Raw genomic sequence first — 22451 nt, 5'->3', positions numbered from 1 at the left:
CAGCAGCAGCAAGGTTTCGCCAGCCTGCCAAGCTTTCTCCCTCCCACCTCAGCAGCGGCGGTGGCAAGGCCTTGCCGGCCCGCCAAACTTTCTCCCCCTCTCCCCTCAGCAGTGGCGGCAGTGACGAGGCCTTGCCGGCCCGCTAAATTTTCTCCCTCCCCCTCCCCCGGTGGCAGCGAGGCCTCACCGGCCTGCCAAACTTTCTCCCTCCCCCCTCCCCTCCCAGCAGCAGTGGTGGTGAGGCCTTCCTGGCCCCCCTCCCCCGGCGGTGGCGGCAAGGCCTCAACGGCCTACCAAACCTCCTCCCTCCCTCCCTGGCGGTGGAGGCAAGGCCTTGCCAGCCCACCAAACTTTCTCCCCCCCGGGCGGTGGCTAGGGTTGAGCGGCTTACAGCCGCTGGCTGGCCAAACCTTCACCCTCACCCCTCCCCCTCTCTGGTGGTGGCAGCGGTAGCGAAGCTGCTCTAAGAGCATTCTCTGCGCATGCGCAGGGGATGCTCTTTTACTTTTGGGGGGATTTAATTATCCCTCCTATATTTTTTTACAGTTTTCAGATTTTTCTGCACACCTGGGCATTGCCCCACATGCGCAGGAAAATCTCCCTGCCCCCCAGGTGCCCCCGATGTGCGGATTTAGATATCCACACGCAGGGGGTGCCTTGGGAATTAGATATATAGATGATACCTTTGTAAGCTAAGTACATATGATACCTTTGTAAGCATACCTCGTAAGCAAGGTATGATGCCTTGTAATAAAATAAATAATAAAAGTTTTAAAAAATGTTTGGGATATCGACTCACAGATCCTGAGGAGAGAGGCCTGTTGACTAAAAACACACAGCCAAATTACTTTGACGGGCACAAGGACCTAAAACCACTCCCTTCAAAAAAACCAATAAGCAAAAATGTAATAATAATAATAAAAAGTCCAGGATTAGAAAATCTAGAGCACGCTCCAGTGCTACAATCACAGTTGCACACGTTCTTCTAGCCACGATGCTCAAAATCTTACAAGACACGCAAAATCCTGACAGCGATTTAGGGGTTTCTCAGGTTCCCCAATCCTTGTTTTCTACCGAGCAGAACTCACCTTGGGGCAGCTTCCCACTGGATGGTCCCGACTCCCGAGGCAGGACCAAAGGCCGAGCTTGGAATTGCTTCAACAGGCACGAACCCTAGCAAAGAACAAAGAGGAAAGAGACTGAGAAAGCCTTTTGTCCGGTGGAAAAAACATGGCACAAGGAGAAGACAGTTTCCAGAAGGACTGAAGATTCTAGAAGGATCAGGGTAGCACCTCTTATTAATTTTGTTAAAATATTTATCTCTCACCTTTCTTGTGGCTCAGGAGCAAATTCGCCAAGAATGGGGAGAAATTAAACTCTCACTCTTTTTTTCCCTATCAGGTCACAGCTGTCCTGTGGCGATCCCATGGGGTTTTCAAGGCAAGAGATGAGCTGGGGGAGTTTGCCATTTCCTGCCTCTGCATAGCAACCCTGGACTTCCCTGGCGGTCTCCCATCCAAGTACTAACCAGGACCGACCCTGCTTCGCTTCTGAGATCTCACAAGATCTGGCTAGCCTGGGCCATCCAGGTCAAGGAAACAGATAGGCAGAGGTAGTTTGCCATTGCCTGCCTCTGCATAGCAACCCTGGTCTTCCCTGGTGGTCTCCCATCCAAGTACTAACCAGGACCGACCCTGCTTAGCTTCTGAGATCTCACAAGATCTGGCTAGCCTGGGCCATCCAGGTCAAGGAAAGAGATGGGCAGAGGTAGTTTGCCATGGCCTGCCTCTGCACAGCAACCCTGGACTTCCCTGGCGGTCTCCCATCCAAGTACTAACCAGGACCGACCCTGCTTCGCTTCTGAGATCTCACAAGATCTGGCTAGCCTGGGCCATCCAGGTCAAGGAAAGAGATGCTCAGAGGTGGCTTGCCATGGCCTGCCTCTGCACAGCAACCCTGGACTTCCCTGGTGGTCTCCCATCCAAGTACTAACCAGGGCCGACCCTGCTTCGCTCCTGAGATCTCACAAGATCTGGCTAGCCTGGGCCATCCAGGTCAAGGAAAGAGATGGGCAGAGGTGGCTTGCCATGGCCTGCCTCTGCACAGCAACCCTGGACTTCCCTGGCGGTCTCCCATCCAAGTACTAACCAGGACCCACCCTGCTTCGCTTCTGAGATCTCACAAGATCTGGCTAGCCTGGGCCATCCAGGTCAAGGAAAGAGATGGGCAGAGGTGGCTTGCCATGGCCTGCCTCTGCACAGCAACCCTGGACCTCCCTGGAGGTCTCCCATCCAAGTACTAACCAGGACCCACCCTGCTTCGCTTCTGAGATCTCACAAGATCTGGCTAGCCTGGGCCATCCAGGTCAAGGAAAGAGATGGGCAGAGGTGGCTTGCCATGGCCTGCCTCTGCACAGCAACCCTGGACTTCCCTGGCGGTCTCCCATCCAAGTACTAACCAGGACCGACCCTGCTTCGCTTCTGAGATCTCACAAGATCTGGCTAGCCTGGGCCATCCAGGTCAAGGAAAGAGATGGGCAGAGGTGGCTTGCCATGGCCTGCCTCTGCACAGCAACCCTGGACCTCCCTGGAGGTCTCCCATCCAAGTACTAACCAGGACCCACCCTGCTTCGCTTCTGAGATCTCACAAGATCTGGCTAGCCTGGGCCATCCAGGTCAAGGAAAGAGATGGGCAGAGGTGGCTTGCCATGGCCTGCCTCTGCACAGCAACCCTGGACCTCCCTGGAGGTCTCCCATCCAAGTACTAACCAGGGCCGACCCTGCTTAGCTCCTGAGATCTGATGAGATTGGGCTAGCGTGGCCAGGGCAATTCCTCCCTCCAGGGGTTTACACGTTCGGCAATGCAATAAATAAAATAAGTCCTTTGCTTAAAATACACAGAACGAAAGGGGCTGGTTTCTGCAGAACCCAGATATGTCACGAAAGGATATCGGCAAGCGGAAAGGGATCATCGAGGAAAGGAACAGTGACCAGGAACACGAACAGACCTCTGCTGATCCTAACGACACAAATTCTCCAAAACCTCTGGCAGGGAAGTCCTGCATTTCTTGGGGGGGGGGTGTGTGTGTGGATCTCTCTACCACTATGAAGACTAGAAACCTAAAAACACAAAGCTACGATTCTCAGAAATCAAAAACATAGCAGAGGGTTCTGTCTACAACGTCCAGGACAAAAATGGGTGGGGCCACTAACCTGATCAGAGAAGTGGGGAGGAAACGCACCTGTAACAGCTGCAGGCGGGGGGTACGGCAGGTTGGGGGCACCCAAGGGATGGCCAGTTGCTCCTTGACGGTAGCGGCGATCGCTCTGTGAAGTGTCGTCGATTTGCCTGCAGGGACACAACGTCGGAGTGGCTACTGCTGTTTCGAACTCAGTCCCCAAGGCCCCAATCCCAAATTTGCTCCCCCCCCTCCCCAGTTTCCTCCATACCCACAGGCTGGCTGGCATCTTCCGAAGCATCGCGTGGCAGCTTCTCCACAAGGAAGAGGAGAAGGCGTCGGATTTCCGGCTCGCTGCTGTATAAGAAGGTCTGGTAGCCGACTTCCCCTTGGTACCCCAAGTCCTGGATGATGGCGAAAGGACATGGGTGAGCCAAGACGTGGGGGGGAGGGAGGGAGGGTGCAATGTTCCCTCTAAGCTGTAGAGTCTTGTGAGCAAAAATTCTACTTTTTGAGCTACTGGCATTAAAGTTGTGAGCGAGTGATTTGGCTACTGCATAAATTAGTTTGCTCTGGAGCTGTCCTTCCTGAGCTAAGACAGAAATGTGTGAGCTGGAGGCTAAAAAACTGTGAGCTAGCTCACACTAACTCATCTTAGAGGGAACACTGGTTGGGTGTACAAAGCCTCGGAATGAGTTTTTTTTACCCCTTGAAACCCCCCCCCCCCGAAAATTGCATGCAAATAGAAAACTGCAGGTCTGGCCATAGGCTAGGTTGAACATTTCTCAGAGACGCTACATTTCTTTAAAACATTTTTAAAAAATCAATAAAGGTTTATTCAAGGTTTTCAACATGTAACAATACAAGAATATGACAACAATATGATGAGAAGAGCAAAAGGAGTAACAACAAACATTAGTCAATGTTATCTAAGTACTTAAGGAGGTATCATGATGCTTATTAACATAACATCTATCTTGCTACTAACTACAGTTCACTGATGGGTTAGTAGCGGTAGCCTATATGTTACTCTAAACAATTCTATATTCAGAAACAAAGCCAGTATTTATCATTAGCAAGAGGGAGCCACTTCCTTTTCTGAGAGAAACTGAATGATTGGAAACCACTTACATACAAATGGTGTTTGATAATCCTCGTTAGTGTGATTTGCTAGGCCAGCCGCTATTTTTCCCGTAATAAATTGCATCCAAAGCTTATCATAAAGGTAAAGGTAAAGGTTCCCTTGCTCGAAAGCCAGTCGAGTCCGACTCTAGGGTTGCGGTGCTCATCTCCGTTTCAAAGCCGAAGAGCCAGCGCTGTCCGAAGACGTTTCCGTGGTCATGTGGCTGGCATGACTAAACACCTTCCCACTGAAGCGGTACCTATTTATCTACTTGCAATTTCTTGCTTTCGAACTGCTAGGTTGGGAGGAGCTGGGACTAGAGACGGGAGCTCACTCCGTCATGCGGCATACTCGGGTCTCGAACTGCTGAACTACCCACCTTCCACAGCCTGCAGTTCAGCATCTTAACCACTTGAGCCACTGTAGCTCCTCTAAAGCTTACCATACCACAGGTCTAATGACGGGCCTGAGACTGATTTCCATCTACGTATAGAACCCCCTGAAGACTTTGCATGAAACATGTAGGGGTATTGATATTTAGAATAAAGAATTTCTTCCCACTGCACCATTGTTTTTCCTTTGTCTGTTGCTCCTGCTATGATGTGATGTTTCTTGCTGGCAACCTGCTCTTCCCACCATTGATCTTTCAGGCAGCAGAAGAAACTTTCTTTAAACATCACCATAGAGTTTCTGGCAATTCCTAGAATGATGTGACATAAAACCTATGGAGCAGAGGTCCATCAGTGGCTATTAGCCACAAGGTATAGATAGGAACTCTGGGGCAACGGATGCTCCGTCTTCTTGGTGCTTTGGGGGGGGCGGTCAACAGTGGGAGGGCTTCTAGTGCCCTGGCCCCACTGGTGGACCTCCTGATGGCACCTGGTATTTTTGGCCACTGTGTGAAACAGAGTGTTGGATTGGATGGGCCATTGGCCTGCTCCAACATTGGCTTCTCTTATGTTCTTAGTTATACTGTGCCATTCCACCCAAAAGTCCAAGGCATCTTACAATGAATGTGCCGGAAGAACTAGAAAATGTATTTTTCACCAAAAAAAATTTAGCCTTAAAAACTGTTCCCAACATCAGTAAAAAAATCACTGGCGGTAGACTTGCCCCAAAACATGAGCCTGTCTTTTTCAACCAGAAGTTGGTCACAACCCTGCAGACCTCTTCATGTTTTTCCATTCCCTGTCCTTTGGTGGGAGTGGCCATGGTCAGTGGTAGAACCTCTGCTTGGCACCAGGCAGTAGGTGATGAGAAAGACCCTAACCTGAGACCCGGGCTCAGTGGCAGAGCCTCTGCTTCGCATGCAGAAGGTCCCAGGTTCGAAACCAGGAGTCTCCAGTTAAAAAGGACCAGACAGGAGGGGATGGGAAAGAGCTCTGCCTGGGACCCTGGAGAGCTGTTGGAAGGGGCCATGGCTCAGTGGCAGAGCCTCTGCTTCGCATGCAGAAGGTCCCAGGTTCGAAACCAGGAGTCTCCAGTTAAAAAGGACCAGACAGGAGGGGATGGGAAAGAGCTCTGCCTGGGACCCTGGAGAGCTGCTGCCAGTCTGAGCAGACCAGAATGACGTTGGAGGACCAAGAGACTGACTCAGTAGACGGCAGCTTCATTTGACCAAGGCTAAGAATCAGGAAATTCCTAAGGACCGATCCTCCAGCCAAACCACCCAGCTGCTACTTAGAATCATAGAGTTGGAAGTGACCTCCAGGGTCATTCAGTATTTGATTTGGCGGTATTTACCTGACAGGCTTGCGCCAGGCTCATGCCGATCCGGAAGCGGGCGGACATCCCGGGAGGCAGGATATGGCTCAGGCTGGCCCCCACGGAAGGGTTAATGACCCGGAGGCATCGCACGACGGCCTCGACAATCAACTCGGTGGTGAATTCGCGGATGCTCTGCACTTCGTCGGGGATGTCCCTGGGAGGGGGGGAGAAGAAGAAGAAGATTGGATTTATACCCCGCCCTTCACTACCCAGAGGAGTCTCAGAGCGGCCTACAAACTCCTTTCCCTTCCCCTCCCCACCACAGACACCCTGTGAGGGAGGTGGGGATGAGAGAACTCTGACAGAAACTGCTCTTTTTCAAGAAAAGCTCTGACAGAACTATGGCTTGCCCAAGGTCATCCAGCCAGGTGCAAGTGGAGGAGTAGAGAATCAAACCCGGTTCTCCCAGATTAGAGTCCGCGCACTTAACCACTACACCAAACTGATGCATTAGACACCCCTCCACTGTTTGCTCCTCTACTTGAGGGCAGTGTGGTGAAGGAGCAAAATTCGTCCAAGGGACCAGCCTGCTAACTGCTGTACTTCTGGGGGGGGGGGGGGGTCAGTCCGTCTTTCTCGGCCTAAGCTACCTCACGGGAACAAGGTGGGCCTACACAGATGATCCGAGGCCGGCACTCCCAGCCAACCACAATGACAACCACCAAAAAACAAGAACTGCAGAAATAGGTGAAGAACCAGTAACTCTTTAGTCCATTTAATGAAATACGTGTCGGTATTTTCAGATGGTATTCGCATCGGGCTACAGGAGCAGATAGATTCCCCCTTGTTTTACCTCATTTTACTTCACCGTTGCTTATCATCTTGTGGCCTCAATTTACTGTCAGTTAGGCCGTCAGAAAACAACAGAAATACTTAGAAAATGAAGTTTCGGTTACTTTTCTATTTTAGTCACACAATTATATCTCTACACACAGATTCGAGTCCAGCTGCACTTTAGAAACCAAGGTTTTCGTGGTGTAAACTTTCGAGAGTCGAAGCTGTCTTTGTCAGATACAAGTCGGAACGGAAATCCCTCAGCATTCATATCTTATGAAGGGAGCTTTGACTCTCGAAGGCTCATATGCCGAAAGCGTTGGCTCTCTTAGGTGCTACTGAACTCAAATCTGTGTGTAGATATATACGTTCGTGACTAAAACAGAAAATTAACCGAAATTTCGTTTTCTAAGCATTTCTGCTGTTTTTTGATGGCCTAATGAAGTAAATGGAGACCACAAGATGATAAGCAACGATGAGGTAAACCAGGCCCACCCAGGCCTGGCTTAAATCCCACCTCTGCAAACAGGGGAAAGCAGGCCTGTAGCTACTGTGTGGCCCCGGGGGGAGACGCCCCCTCGCTAATCTGATCTGCCCCATGAATCGAGCGGAGGCTTGGCCTGACTCCATTTGGTAGGCCCAGCAGAAAAAGATGAACTGCGCAAATTCATAGACAAGAACCTAGCCCGGGGTTTCATCAGACCGGCGTCCTCCCCGTTTGCAGCTCCAGTCTTGTTTAGGAAGAAGAAGGATGGGGGGTTGAGATTATGCACGGATTACAGAGGTTTGAATGCAGTGTCTTCAACCAATGCATATCCCATGCCCTTGATCAAAGACCTACTAGCGGAAGCGGCAAAAGGAAAAATCTTTTCTAAATTGGATCTTCGGGATGCGTACTTTTGAGTGCGCATTAAGGAGGGGGATGAGTATAAGACTACTTTCAACACCCCCCTCGGACAGTTTGAGTACCGAGTGATGCCTTTTGGTCTTCGAGGAGCCCCAGGGGTCATCATGAACTTGATCAACGAGGTATTGCACAAACACTTGTTCAAGGGGGCCCTTGTTTACCTAGATATCTTGCTGTACTCCCCAGACCTCCCCTCTCACGTGAAATTGGTGAGGGAGGTGCTGGCCACATTGCACAAGCACAAACTGTTTGCAAAACTGTCTAAATGCGAGTTTCACAAGACACACATTGACTTTTTTGGGTATCGAATCTCTGACCAGGGTCTAGAGATGGATCCGGGCAAGGTGCGGGACGTGCTGGGCTGGGGGGTACCCCACACCCGACGCCAGCTCCAATCCTTCCTCGGATTTGCGAACTTTTACCGAACCTTTTTGGCCAATTTTGCCCAAGCCAGCTTACCCCTGACGGACTTATTAAAAACTAAGGGAAAGGGCCCGGAGGCTACGAAGCCAGGCTCGGCGTTGCCATGGAGTAAGGAGTGTCAGGAGGCTTTCGAACGCCTCAAAGCATTGTTCACTTCGGAGCCAGTCCTTGCCCACCCAGATGAAATGAAAAACTTCATTGTGCAAACTGATGTGTCGGATGTGGCCATGGGGGGGGGGGGACGGGCTGCTTCATCCATTGGTGTACGTGTCGCGGAAGTTTAATGACACCGAATGGAACTGGTCTGTTTGGGAGAAGGAGGCGGGGGTTATAAAACTCGCCCTATCCACCTGGAGACACTGGTTGGAAGGGGCACGGGTCCCGTTCGAGGTGTGGACTGATCATAAAAACTTAGAAACACTCAAAACGCCTCGATGCCTTAATGCTAAGCAGCTTCGCTGGGCAGATTTCTTTTCCAAATTCCAGTTCACCCTCCATCACTTCCCCGGTTCAGCAAACTCCCTGGCCGACGCCCTGTCCTGCCTACCCCAACACGATAGCCAATGGGAAGTTGTGTTGGACTCTGTGTTCGTGCCTTCACAGTTGGGCAGAGCGGTGATGACACGATGCCAAGCTCGCCGCGATCCTCCGCCCACGGTGATGCAGAAACACCCCCCCAAGCCAGAAGGGGAGGGGGAAGAAACTTAGCACAGGAAGTTCGCCTCGGCTTTCTCGGAGGGCGATAAGGCCGTGCTCGAAGCGGAGGGTGATTTCGAGCTAAGAACAAATGGCTGTTGGTATAGAGGACATAAACTATATGTTCTCCTTTCACTCCGGGAGGAGGTGTTATAAGCGGTGCATGGCTCCAAACTGTCGGGGCACCCGGGATTCATGAAATCTCTTCAGTTATTGCAACGTCAGTTTTGGTGGCCACTAATGCGCAAGGATCTATCCTCATTTATCAAGTCATGTCAGCTCTGTGCCATGAGTAAGCCTTGACCGGGGAAACCCCCCGGACTGTTGCATCCACTACCTACTCCGAACCAACCCTGGGAGATTATCTCCAAGGATTTTATTACAGATCTCCCGCAGAGTAAAACAATGACTGTTATATGGGTAGTTGTGGATTTGTTTTCCAAGTAAGCACATTTTATTCCCTTTGCCTCCCTGCCAACGGCTAAGGCACTGGCAAAGACATTTCTCAGAGACGTGGTGCATTTACACATGATCCCCACTAAGGTGGGGGGAGCTAATGAAACTGATGGGGGTGGAGAGGGGGCTGAGCAGCGCTTATCACCCAGAGACTGATGGTCAAACAGAACGGGTGAATCAGACCTTGGAGCAATATATCCGTTGTTTTACAAACTATCGACAAGACGACTGGGTCGACCTCTTGCCCCTGGCCGAATTCTGTTATAATAACACGTCGCACTCCTCTATTGGGATGTCTCCTTTCAAAGCATTGTATGGCCCGCCCATCCCGTTCCTGGCTGAGGACGCGGACTTAGGGCCGGGGGATGCTGCTCTACGGTGTAAACAGTTACGAGACTCTTGGCCTTTACTATGTAAGACTTTAGATGCTGCCAAGGAAGCGTACAAATGCCAGGCTGACAAGAGAAGGGTGGAGGGTTGGGCTCTGCAGCCTGGAGACTTTGTTTGTGTGTCTACTAAAAACATCCCGCTTTTATCCCCTAGTCGAAAACTGGGTTGGAAGTACATTGGGCCATTTCCAATAAAAAGGATGATCAATGAGGTGGCCATAGAACTGGATTTACCCAAGAACTGTATTCTGTGTTTCATTTCAGCCTCCTGAAAAAGGAGTCCGGTTCCAGCCCTTGGCATCCATCAAAACCAGTATCCCCTCCAATCTTGGTTGAGGGCGAGGAACATTATGAAATATCAAATGTGTTGGACTCTAAAATCAAACGTGGGAAGTTGATGTATTTAGTTGAATGGGCAGACTTTGGACCCCAGCACCTCGAATGGGTGGAAGCAGGGGATATTCGAGCCCCTATATTCTTGCGGAAATTTCATCGTGTTTTCCCAGACAAACCGGGAAATCCCCCGAAATGCCCGGGAGACCTCCCGTTCCAAGGGTGTAAAGCAGGTTTTCGAGGGGGCAGTATGTCACCTATGCTGCCATGGGGGTGGGGAGGTTCATTCTCTTCTAATTGCCTTTGCATTCCTTATGTGCTTCTTTGCTGCTACGACGCTTATCTCTAAGTATTGCAGGTGGTGATGTTGACGTTTGGTTTTCTTGGGAACCGTTTCGTTCCCAGCTTCAGTACTAAACGGCCGAAGCTCTATCTCCCGCGCGCAGGAAGTTGGCTAATTGGCCAGGGCAGTGGGGGGGGGTGCATACGAATTCCCTTTATCCTATTGTGCCCCATGGGCAGCCGTCATTCTTAACAGTGCCTATCTTAATGCATCTATAGCTCTTCAATGAAGTATTACCTCTTATGAAAGCGTGTACTACGTTGTTGGCTGTGGGTTCTGACAGGAGGACTGGTTTTCCCTTTAAATGTGCTCTTTGCTTTATTAAACTGGGTAGATTCGGCTGCTACCAGGAATTTAAGGATTTCCAAACCTTCTCTCTGTTCTTTTTTCTGGTAAAGTAACCCAGGGTCTAGGCTTCTCAGGGATCTATGTGGTCCTGAGGAAGGACTGAATTCAATTCTTTTGTTTAAGACGATTTATTGAACTAAGAACAAAATATGAGGTTGGTTATTCTGTAACTGTTTAGGATAAGGTAAAGGTAAAGGTTCCCTTGCTCGAAAGCCAGTCGAGTCCGACTCTAGGGTGGCGGTGCTCATCTCCGTTTCAAAGCCGAAGAGCCTGCGCTGTCTGAAGCCGTTTCCGTGGTCATGTGACCGGCATGACTAAACACCAGGGCGCATGGAACGCTGTTACCTTCCCACCGAAGTGGTACCTATTTATCTACTTGCAATGTCTTGCTTTCTAACTGCTAGGTTGGCAGGAGCTGGAACTAGAGACGGGAGCTCACTCCATCATGCGGCACATTCGGGTCTCGAACTGCTGAACTACCGACCTTCCACAGCCTGCAGTTCAGCGTCTTAACCACTTGATCCACCGCAGTTTAGGATAAAGGGACTTGTCAATATGTTGTTCAAATGTATCACACACAGAGCCTTTTCCCCCTTTACTTTTGTTTGTTTGACACTCAGTTCCAACATTAACAGGATTCCCTCTTTCCTTTAGAGTCAGCCACTCAGGCTAAGGACATATATACTCCCTCTTTGAGATCTCACGCAGAACTCTAATAACCCTCACTGACTGAACACCTTTCTCCTCTGAGGGAGGCGGCGGCAGGGGACGGTCCTTGTCCACTTCTTCCTCTCACACGTCGCCAGTCTCCTTGGCTGGCTGCTGGGCGCATCCCGCTTCCTGAAGCCCCCGACCCTGCCTGGCGCTCGAGTGAAGCCATGGCCGAGTCTTTCACTTCCTCATGCCCCCAGCTGGGGGTGGTTTGCTTGTCTCATCCACCAGAGCTAACCGGCCTTCCAGTTGCCTCCGCCCTGCTCGTCCCTTTGGGGGGCGAGCAAATGTCTCCAGCAAAGAACGGCCATGATAGCCAGCGACCTAGACAAAGCCTTTCATAGGTGGATTGGGGGGGGGGGGGGGGGGGGACTGAGGCACGCCACACTGCACTGACCCTGCCAGGGCTTGGGCTGAATGGGTGTGTGTGCATACAGGATGGGTGAAGGGCCAAGGTGCTGGAAGGGGTGCAAAGTGCCAGCGTCAACCTGGATGCCTTCACCCAGGCCAGGGGTGGCCAAACTGTGGCTCAGGAGCCACACGCGGCTCTTTCACGCTTATTGTGAGGCTCTCGGCAGGGCAGCTGGAGGAAATGAAGGGGAGGGACACTTTTTCTCCCTCCCATCTATTTGCTTTGTTTCTCTCTCTCTCTTTCTTTCCACCTCTTTCATTTTCTTTCCACCTCTCTTTCTCTCTCTCTTAGACAAATCAATATCATTAGCAAACAAATATCATTACCTGTTTTTACCCCTTTTGTGTTTATTTTTGGCAATCTCATTCAATGTTAATAAAAAGTGCAAATTTGCATATTTTAAAAAATAAAAACATGAGAGTGATATTTGTTTCTGCCCTGCAGCTCTCAAACATCTGATGTGGGTGCACACTTTGGGGAAGGGGGGGACAGAAGGGGGCAGCTGGCAGAGCCCCCCCATGCCTACGTCATTCCCCTCACTGCCGGGTGCCTCCATTCTTCTTTCTTCCCCGCCCCCCCTCCATTCAGTGCCCCCCCACAGATAATCATCTAGCTACGGGACTGGGGGAAAGCTACTGGGTTTTGAGCCGTGGAGCCGTGGAGACTTTTTAGTGGAGTCCAGAATGGGGAACAAGCTCACCACAAAGAGATCCTCATATTTAACCCTGCTGTAGGACCCCCCCACCCACCCACGAACCCTCGCAAGAGTGAAGAGGAAAGAGTCTGAGAAAGCACATGACTTGAAGGTGAAAATTAAGAGTGAGAGATTAATTTCTCCCTATTCTCAGCTAATTTGCCCATGAGTTGTGAGCCGCCGTGAAGGCGAGAGGTAAATATTTTAACAAAATTAATAAGAGGTGCTACCAAGGCATTAAAGTCGTGAGCGAGCGACTGGTCTACTGCATGAATCGGTCTGCTCTGGAGCCCTCCTTCCTGAGCGGAGACAAGAACCCGTGAGCTGGAGGCTAAAAAACTGTGAGCTGGCTCACACTAACTCACCTTAGAGGGAACACTGGGTGCTACCCCCAATCTCGCTCTTCAGTCCTTCTAGAAACTGTCTTCTCCTCGTCCCCCTCACCGCATTTTTTCCCCCAATGGCCAGTTTTCACACTCCAGGTTTTGGGACAACCCCTCCCCTCCCGCAGTCGACCCTCTTCCGCCAGCCGTGTTTGTGCAGCACACTTTCGGACCCACTCCTATGGGCCTGACGCTGCTTGCTTCCCACCCACCATTCCTCACGAAGCGATCACGCACACAGGCAAACACAACGCGCGACATCAAGATGGCCTTACGTCCCAGAGAGGCGAAGGGAATGTATGAGGATCCTGTCCACCTCCTCCATGATGCTGTGACATCGAGGGAGATGGGAATTCCTACGAAAGAGAGGCAGGAAATATTCATTATTATTATTTATTTGTTATTTTCGATTTATAACCCGCCTTTCCTGCACGGGCAGGCTCAAGGCAGCGAAAGATATAGAAAGGGCCATGAGTTCAAGTCATGCAAAGGCCCTGTCGCTCAGGAGCCCCTCGAAGGCCAGGTCACCCCCCAAATATTTCTTCAAAACCACCTCCATTTGATTAGAACCAGGGCTCTTTTTGTAGAAAAAGCCCAGCAGGAACTCATTAGCATAATAGGCCACACCCAACAGCAGGAACTCATTAGCATATTGGGCCACACCCCTGACAGCACCGCTCATTAGCACATTAGGCCGCACCCACATGTTACCAGAAGTGTGGTTATCCAGCCACACCCACCTTTCCCTTCTTATTCTGTTTACCTTGTTTGTTGTCCAAACCCAGGGCCTTTTTTTGTAGCAGGAACTCCTTTGCATGTTAGGCCACACACCCCTAATGTAGCCAATCCTAATGAGTTTCTGCTGTTGGGTGTGGCCTATTATGCTGATGAGTTCCTGCTGGGCGTGGCCAACTTGGGAGCCAGCCGGAACTCCGTTCCTGTGCGTTCCTGCCCCCAAACAGCCCTGATTAGAACATACATGCTGCAATTCTCCCCCCCCCTCCACTGACAGTAGTTTCCTATATCCCAGGGTAGCCCTAGACCAGGGATCCCCAACATGATGACCGTGGGCAACACCTTTCCAGCAGCAGCAGCAGGAGGAGAGAGGATTGGATTCATACCCCGCACTTCACTCCCCAAAGGAGTCTCAAAGCGGCTTACAATCTCCTTTCCCTTCCCCTCCCCACAACAGACACCCTGCGAGGTAGAGGTGGGGCTGAGCGAGCTCTTTCGAGAACTGCTCCTGAGAGAACAGCCCTGAGAGAACTTGTGACTGGCCCAAGGTCACCCCAGCAGCTGCATGTGAAGGAGTGGGGCATCAAACCCGGTTCTCTCAGATTTAGAGTCCGCGCTCCTAACCACTACACCAGACACTTTAGAAAATGTGAGGGGCCATGTAAGCCTATTCCCCAGCAAGGCTTTTGATGAACTACTGGAGATTTGATTGTCTGTGCAGATTTTTTTTGAAACACAGATTTGGTGGCGGCGGCGGCAGCTGCCACTACAGCACAAGGATATTCCCTGTGTGACTGCGGGTAAGCTGTGGCAGCCATTTTGTGTCTGGTGCTGCCTCCTGCGGCAGCCATTTTGCGCCTGCGCCCACCACAACAGTGTCAGGATTCCAAAGGGGCCCACAGGCTCCAAAAGGTTGGGGACCCCTGGACTAGACTACCTCCTTGGCCCTGTCAGAAGTCTCAAGTCAGGCCTCATCTCTTCTTTTCACCAGGGGGGTGGATGGATATTAAGACCCATCTTTCTAAGACCGCTTCGGTTTCAGGCATCCACATCGATAATCCTTCCCAGACGCTCAGCCCACAACATTTCTACAGGCTTGCGCACAGTGATTCTGATAAGGGAACTTGCCTTTTCGGAGGCAGCCAACCTCTGGATCCCGGTGCCAGGAGGCAGCCACGGGAGAAGGCCTTGCCCTCTACACCCTGTTTGCTGGCCTTCCAGGTTGGCCACTCTGTGGGACAGGATGCTGGTCTGATCTAGCAGGGCTCTCCTTATGTTCTTGTAATAAGAACTATGGCAAAGCCAGACGCTCCAAACACAAAATAACGTAAGAAGGGCTTTGCTAGATGAAATCGAAGATCGTTTCTAAGCCAGTATCTGGGAGACCCAGATTCGAATCTCTGCTCGTGCCATGGAAGCGCACTAGGTGACCTCGGGCCATTCACACTCTCTCAGCCTAACCTACCTCACAGGGTTCTGGTAAGCATAAAACAGAAGAGAAGAGAACAACGTGATCCGCTTTGGCATCCCCGTTGGGGAGAAAGGCGGGAAAGAACATAACATAGGAACGTAAGAGAAGCCATATTGGATCAGGCCAATGGCCCAAACAGTCCAAGACTCTCTTGTCACACGGTGTCCAAAACCCAGGTGCCATCAGGAGGTCCCCCAGCAGGGCCAGAACTCCAGAAGCCCTCCCACTGTGGCCCCCCAAGCACCAAGAATACAGAGCATCACTGCCCCAGACATAAGAACGTAAGAGAAGCCATGTTGGATCGGGCCAATGGCCCATCCAGTCCAACACTCCGTGTCACACAGTGTCCAAAACTCAGGCGCCATCAGGGGGTCCACCAGCGGGGCCAGAACTCTAGAAGCCCTCCCACTGTGGCCCCCCAAGCACCAAGAATACAGAGCATCACTGCCCCAGACATAAGAACGTAAGAGAAGCCATGTTGAATTAGGCCAATGGCCCAAACAGTCCAACACTCTGGGTGCGTTCAGACGGGGGATTTACAACGGTATAGGTGCCGGTTCCAACCGGTGTACTTACTGGCGTTCAGACGGCGAACATCTGCCTCCCGTCCCTAACCGTTGTAAATCCCTTTAAACCGTTGCACTCTGCCACTAGGTCCCCAAGTGGTGGTATACTGAGTGCAACGGTTGCTTTCGATGTACCCCTCCGTCTGATTGCTCTCCACCGGTGTCTAGCCATTTCCGTCGGAAGCCTGAGGCTTCCGTTTTCCCCCCGCCATTTTTTAAAAAAACTGAGCGATATGCGCTTGGGCGAAGCTTCGCCCTGAGCGTTTGTTTAAAAAAAAAAAAGCCCTTACTATGCACATGCTCAAACTGTGTTGTTTTTTTAAAAAAAAAAAAAAATTAAGGTGAACAACAGGGAAGCCGGAGAGATTTTCTGTCACTGTGGCAGGAATACGTCGAGGGGATCAGAGTCCAGTGCGGAAGCGGTACAACAAAAGTGTCAAATTACCATCAAGAGACACAGCAGGTGCTGTGACGGGAGGGGAAAACCCAGCATGGGAAAAACATACAAATATCTTTGCCTCAGATAGCAAAAAGTGACAGCAGAGGAAGCCGGCCTGGCTTGTCAGCCTTCCCTAGTAATCTGCACTCTTCCCACACACAGTGGCCAAAACCCAGGTGCCATCAGGAGGTCCACCAGCAAGGCCAGAACTCCAGAAGCCACTGTGGCCCCACAAGCACCAAGAATGCAGAGCATCACTGCCCCAGACAGAGTTTTCCACACCTTGTGGATAATAACCACTCATGGACCTCTGTTCTGTATATTTATCCGAACGAATTAAAGAAATATCCTGTTTGCAAAAAGGACTCGGCTCTGGGAAGCCAAGAGGAAGGGCATGAAGCCCTCCGCTTTTTATCTCTTAAGCATCTGATACTCACAGGTACACGCTGACCCTGAGCAGAGAGGGACCATTAGGCTATTACAGCTAATGGCCATAAACTGACTCATCCTTCCGGAATTCTTCAAATCTCCTTTGCCAGACTCATAAGAACGTAAGAGAAGCCAATGTTGGATCAGGCCAGTGGCCCATCCAGTCCAACACTCTGTCACACAGTGGCCAAAAATACCAGGGGCCAGGACACTAGAAGCCCTCCCACTGTTGCCCCCCCCCAGCACCCCAGCATCCCGTGCCCCCGAACAAGAGTTCCTATCTATACCTTGTGGCTAATAGCCACTGATGGACTTCAGCTACATCTGTCACTGGGTCTTGTGGCAGTGAATTCCATAAGCTAACTGAGCACATTTGGGAAGAAGAGCTGGTTTTTGTCTGTCCTGAATCTACTGCCTATTAACTGTGCTGGACTATCTTGAGTTCTGATATTGGGGGGGAGGGGAGAGAATTCTACACACCGCCGCTCTTCTCTCCCCCACCGCTCATTTCTGAAACCGCTATACTGGGGTCCCCAACATGGCGGACAAGATTAGGTTTATAAGATTTTGCATGGGAAAGAGCAGGTAGAGAAAGAGGTACTTTTCTCCCTTTCTCACAGTACAAGAACTCGTGGGCACTCCATGAAATTGCTGAGCGGTCGGGTTAGAACGGATAAAAGGAAGTACTTCTTCACCCAAAGAGTGATTAACACATGGAATTCACTGCCACAGGAAGTGGTGGCAGCTACAAGCATGGACGGCTTCAAAAGGGAATTAGATAAGCATATGGAGCAGAGGTCCATCAGTGGCTATTACTCCTCCATCCCCCCCATCTCCCCGAGGCGGTGGGGGCCGCAGCAGCGGCGAGGCCGGTGTTCGCCCCCCGCCCCGCCCGCCCCCCCCGCCCTGCCTGCCGGCTCTGGGGAGGGGGAGGAGGCGGCGGCGGCGAGGCCTCTCTCCTGGCACTAAAGTTGTGAGCAAGTGATTTGGCTACTGCATAAATTAGTTTGCTCTGGAGCCCTCCTTCCTGAGCTAAGACAAAAATGTGTGAGCCGGAGGCTAAAAAACTGTGAGCTAGCTCACACTGACTCAGCTTAGAGGGAACACTGCGCTGCCAGATATCAGGAAAAACGTTTTGACAGTCAGAGTTGCAGCAACAGTGGAATCAGCTGCCTCGGGAGCGGGTGAGCTCCCCTTCATTGGAAGTCTTCAAGCAGCGGCTGGACAGTTGTCAGGGATGCTCTAGACCAGTGGTGTCGAACTCATTTGTTATGAGGGCGGGATCCGACATAAATGTCACTTTGTTGGGCCGGGCCACGTGTGCCATAAGACGTAATGCCGGGTACTGGAGATATAAAGTGTAAGGACAGCAGCGGGTAAGCTCCGCATTGGTGTATCCTCACTGCAAGGCCTCATGTGTTAGGAAGGAGGCGCAAAGGAAAACCCAAACGGGAGGACTGGACTGCCAGAGGTGCAGCACTGGACAGATGCTCCTACGCTGCTTGACTGCTGCAGACGAGGTTGTTCCGCCATGCTGAAGCTACAATCGCAGTGGCTCTGCCCACTCTCCCTTCAGAAGTCTCCTTTCCCTTCCCTTACACTAGTTGTTTGCAGGCCGCATAAGAGCCCTGAACGGGCTGCATCCAGCCCCCGGGCCTTGTGTTTGACACCCCTGGCCTAGACTGATCCCGCATTGAGCAGGGGGCTGGACTAGATGGCCTGCAGGGTCCCTTCCCACTCTGTGGTTCTACGATTCTATGAGAGTCCAAGCCAAGCTCCTGCGGGCAATGCAACGGCTCAGACACAGGGTGTGTGTTTTGTTCGCAACAGCCAACCAACCAGAACCGGAACAGGCCCCGATCCCCAAATAGTTAGCATAACGATTAGGCTTCAGAAACACAAAACAGAGCGCCCCTGAGCATGTTGAGAGTGCAACATCACTGCTTGCCAACCCCATGAAGTCGCACCAAAGATGCAGAGTGAATTGACCAGGGTGTCAGCTCTGCAGCCTCCATCCCATTCCTTCCTGGGCTTTCGGTACTTCTCAGCCACCTCTACCATCATAAGAACGTAAGAACATAATGTTGGATCAGGCCAAAGGCCCATCCAGTCCAACACTCTGTGTCACACAGTGGCCAGAAATAGCAGGTGCCATCAGGAGGTCCACCAGTGGGGCCAGGACATTAGAAGCCCTCCCACTGTTGACCCCCCCAAGCACCAAGAAGAGAGCACCACTTGCCCCAGAGCCCCTATCTATACCTTGTGGCTAAGAGCCACTGATGGAGCTCTGCTCCATACGCTTATCTAATTCCCTTTTGAAGCCGTCCATGCTTGTAGCCGCCACCACTTCCTGTGGCAGTGAATTCCATGTATTAATCACTCTTTGGGTGAAGAAGTACTTCCTTTTATCCGTTCTAACCCGACCGCTCAGCTTGAGTTCCCACCATTTCTTGTATTGTGAGAAAGGGAGAAAAGGACCTCTTTCTCTGCAGGCCGGCCAGCCAGCTAATGTATGTCAACACCTGGGAAGAAACAGGACAGGAATCGCAGACACGGCAGAATCACACAGTGGGAGCTTTGCAGTGGAGAGTCTCCAACCCCTGCTCTGAAAGCGGTGGGTGTTAACGGAGGCTCATTTTCGGCTTGCCAGCCTCCAGGGAGAGGGGAAACACATGCAACGAATGCTGTGCAATGTAAACAATGCGTTTCAAAATATTTGCTTTACCTGAGCGTGTAGCAATCACAATTCTTGTTTCTACTTATCAACTCTTGAAGGAAACATTCCAAGTTGACTCTCTAATCACAGAACCCAAGGTCTTCACAATGTTCTGCTATTAGAGTCACGTGGAATGATGAGTAGAAATGGATAAGAATTGTGTTTGCTACACGCTCAGATAAAACAATATTGTGAAACGAATTGTTTACATTGCACAGCATTCGTTGGGTGTGAGCAATAATAGAAGAGAATTTTCTACTGAATTACTACAGTAAATGATTTTGCAAACATATCTTCGTTGACTCTTCGTTATTTTTGTCACGGATGTTGTTTTTGGATTCCCGCTTTCTCCCATGATTAGAACATAAGAGATGCCAATGTTGGATCAGGCCAAAGGCCCATCCAGTCCAACACTCTGTATCACACAGTGGCCAGAAATACCAGTGCCATCAGGAGGTCCACCAGTGGGGCCAGGACATTAGATCTCTCTTTTTTTGGCTTCAACCTCCAGGGGGAGGCTGGAGATCTCCCAGAATTACGGCTGATCTTTCCATGACATGTACTCTACGGCATGATACCCCAATGAGGTCTGTTCCTCAGGCCTTGCCCTCCCCAGGTTCCACCCCCAAATCTCCAGGAACTTCCCCAACCCAGGGCTGGCAGCCCTAGCTCATTCCTCTATCGATTTGTTGAGAGCAATTTGTGCGATTTCTGGCTCTAATTTGTTCTAAGTCACCTTGAGTTCAACTGGGGAATGGCAGGGTAAAAGCAATTTTTAATTAAATATATGAGCAAGCACGCGGCAGACCCTAAATACCGCCCCCGCCCCCCAAGATGGACGCAATGTCTCTGCCTATATGAGAAAAACACATTTATAAAACCACCAAGTTTTTGGAGTATGAACTGGAAGGGGGCACCAGCCAAGGCATTCCCCCCCCCCCCCCCGATCCCTCTCCAATGCAACGACAAGAGACGGGGGTTGCTCCCGTTGCAGGAGGTTCCCCCAGCTTGCAAAAGCTTCCAGCACGCCTCGAACACCCAGTCTTGCAGGGAGCAACGGGAGGAAGAGGAAGAAGACGGGGCATGCATTGCAACGGGGCATGCATTGCACAACTGGGATGACTGATCAGGACAAGGAAGGAAGGAAGAATGTTTGCAATCCCTCTGCAAGGAAGGAGAATTTTTAGCATAAAGCTGAATCAAAAAGCCGCCCAAGGTAGCGGGGACAAGATCAGAGAGAGAGGGAGGCGCCGGTACTCACCGCTCCCTCTAAGCTGTGCAGGGCCAGGCTGTCAGTCACGAGACCGACCCCCCCAGGGCGCGACGGGAAATGTAGTTCAAAGGACCCCCACACCCCCTTCGCCCTGTATAATAGGACGTGTAGTCCAAGCCAGGGCGGCACGGTCACGCCCCCGACGCTTCCTCGACGCCGCCGGGGCGCAAAGCGCGCTGGGGATTGTAGTCGTCCCAGCACGCTCCAGAAAGAGCGGAGGTGGAAGGGAAGGGGGCAGGAGCGCCTTGGAGGCGCAAAGCATCGTGGGCATTGTAGTCTTCGCCTTACGCTCTGGGAAGGGGGGCGGCGGCGGAAGGGAAGGCGGGGCGGGAGCGAGCGGCAGGCGCGTAATGAGGAGCGACGGTCTCCTAGCAACGCCGCCACCCTTGGGCGTGAGGCCTACAGGCGGCCTAGGCGGATGAGGCGCTGTCAGAGCCCGACACCTGGGTGTCCCCCCCCCCCGGCTTTCCACTTCATTTTCTGGGCCTGAGGGGGTAAAAATAAAACAAACACGAGGCCTCGAAAGGCCATTATAGCTTCTTTGCCTCCGTGGACTGACTGGAACGTGTAGGCGTTTAATTAAAACATCCCAATGGGGCCTCAGCCTGGGAGACAGAGAGAGAGAGAGGAGGTTTCCCCCTCCAATAAGACAGAATCGCCTCTCTTATTTCCACATTTGGTGGAAGTGCGAGAAGCTGACTAAATTTTGGAAATCGGTACAGAAACTAATAGTAGAAATAGATCTGAAGCTAGATCCAGAAATATATCTCCTTAATATGTTACCAGAAGGGATTAAATATAATGATTTGTGTGTGATATTGTATATTCTCACTAGTTCCAGAATTCTCTTGGCTAAATGTTGGAAATCAGAAAAAATATACCAGGTAGAGAAGAGTTAATTACAAAAATTATGGAAATTAAAGAAATTGATAAATTAAATATGATACTGTTGGCAAAAGATGAACATCTGTTTAAAAAGAGATGGCAGAAACTAGATAGATGGATGGAAAAAAAATGTGTAAAGAATCTCCAAAGGATACTTTGTATTAAGAATTTGTGTTTTGTAATTTTGTTTTGGAAAATTGATAAAATATTCAAAAAGAAGACAGAATCGCCTCATGGCCCGGAAGTTGCCAACCTCCAGGTGGGACCTGGGGAACTGGAATGGCAGCTGGTCTCCAGTCCAGACAGGGTTGCCAACCTCCAGGTGGAATCTGGAAATCTCCTGGGATGACAGCGGATCTCCAGGCGATCGAGATCAGTTTCCCCTGGAGGAAATGGCTGCTCTGGACCTTCCTAAAGCTGCCATTTTCTCCAGGTGCACTATCACCTGGAGATCACCTGTAACCAATGCTCCCTCTAAACTGTAGAGTCCTGTGAGCAAAAATGCTACTTTCTGAGCTACCAGCATTAAAATGGTCAGAAGGTGATTTGGCTGCTGCATAAATTAGTTTGATCTGGAGCCCCCCTTCCTGAGCGAAGGCAAAAATGTGTGAGTTGGGGGCTAAAAAACTGTGAGCTGGCTCACACTAACTCAGTTTAGAGGGAACACTGCCTGTAATCCAGGCAGACTACATTATACCCCCAGCATTATTTGCTTTGGAGGCTGGGCTCTGTGGCATTATACTCTGCTGAGGTCCCTCCCCTCCCTAAACCCCGCCCTTCTCAGCCTCCGCCCCCAAATCTCCAGGGATATCCGAAACCTGAGCTGGCAACCATATCTCCAGTCCAGAACACAGAAATAGGGTTTCCAGGTCTCCCTGCCCCACCACTTGGCAGGGGTTGGAGAGGGGAGGGTTGCCAGTTGGGAAAATCCTGGAGATTTGGAGTTGGAGCCTGGGGAGGACAGTGACCTCAGTGGGGGCACAATGCCACAGAGTCCCCC

At 51.1% G+C, this 22451-nt stretch overlaps 1 protein-coding gene and 1 non-coding gene across 2 annotated transcripts in view; one reads left to right on the top strand and one right to left on the bottom strand.

Annotated features, from left to right (window-relative positions):
• CCDC22 (coiled-coil domain containing 22) overlaps window positions 1-20617 on the bottom strand; it is a 53283-nt gene extending 32666 nt beyond the window's left edge. The window contains exons 1-6 of the mRNA XM_015419460.1: window positions 20555-20617; window positions 13213-13293; window positions 6045-6222; window positions 3450-3582; window positions 3242-3348; window positions 1089-1173 (exon numbers count right to left, since the gene is read on the bottom strand). Coding sequence (XP_015274946.1) covers window positions 1089-1173; window positions 3242-3348; window positions 3450-3582; window positions 6045-6222; window positions 13213-13262 — 553 coding nt within the window. The 5' untranslated portion in view covers window positions 13263-13293; window positions 20555-20617. The remainder of the gene's footprint in view (window positions 1-1088; window positions 1174-3241; window positions 3349-3449; window positions 3583-6044; window positions 6223-13212; window positions 13294-20554) is intronic.
• TRNAA-CGC lies at window positions 5713-5784 on the top strand. Its single transcript has one exon. It is a non-coding gene; the product is annotated as a tRNA-Ala (tRNA).
• Window positions 20618-22451: the final 1834 nt, after the last annotated feature.

This window comes from Gekko japonicus, unplaced genomic scaffold (assembly GCF_001447785.1).
Source record: "Gekko japonicus isolate JY-2015 unplaced genomic scaffold, Gekko_japonicus_V1.1 scaffold617, whole genome shotgun sequence".
In the NCBI taxonomy this organism is placed as follows: Eukaryota; Metazoa; Chordata; class Lepidosauria; order Squamata; family Gekkonidae; genus Gekko; species Gekko japonicus.
Note: the sequence above shows the minus strand (reverse complement) of the source record. Positions and strands in the feature narration are given on the sequence as shown.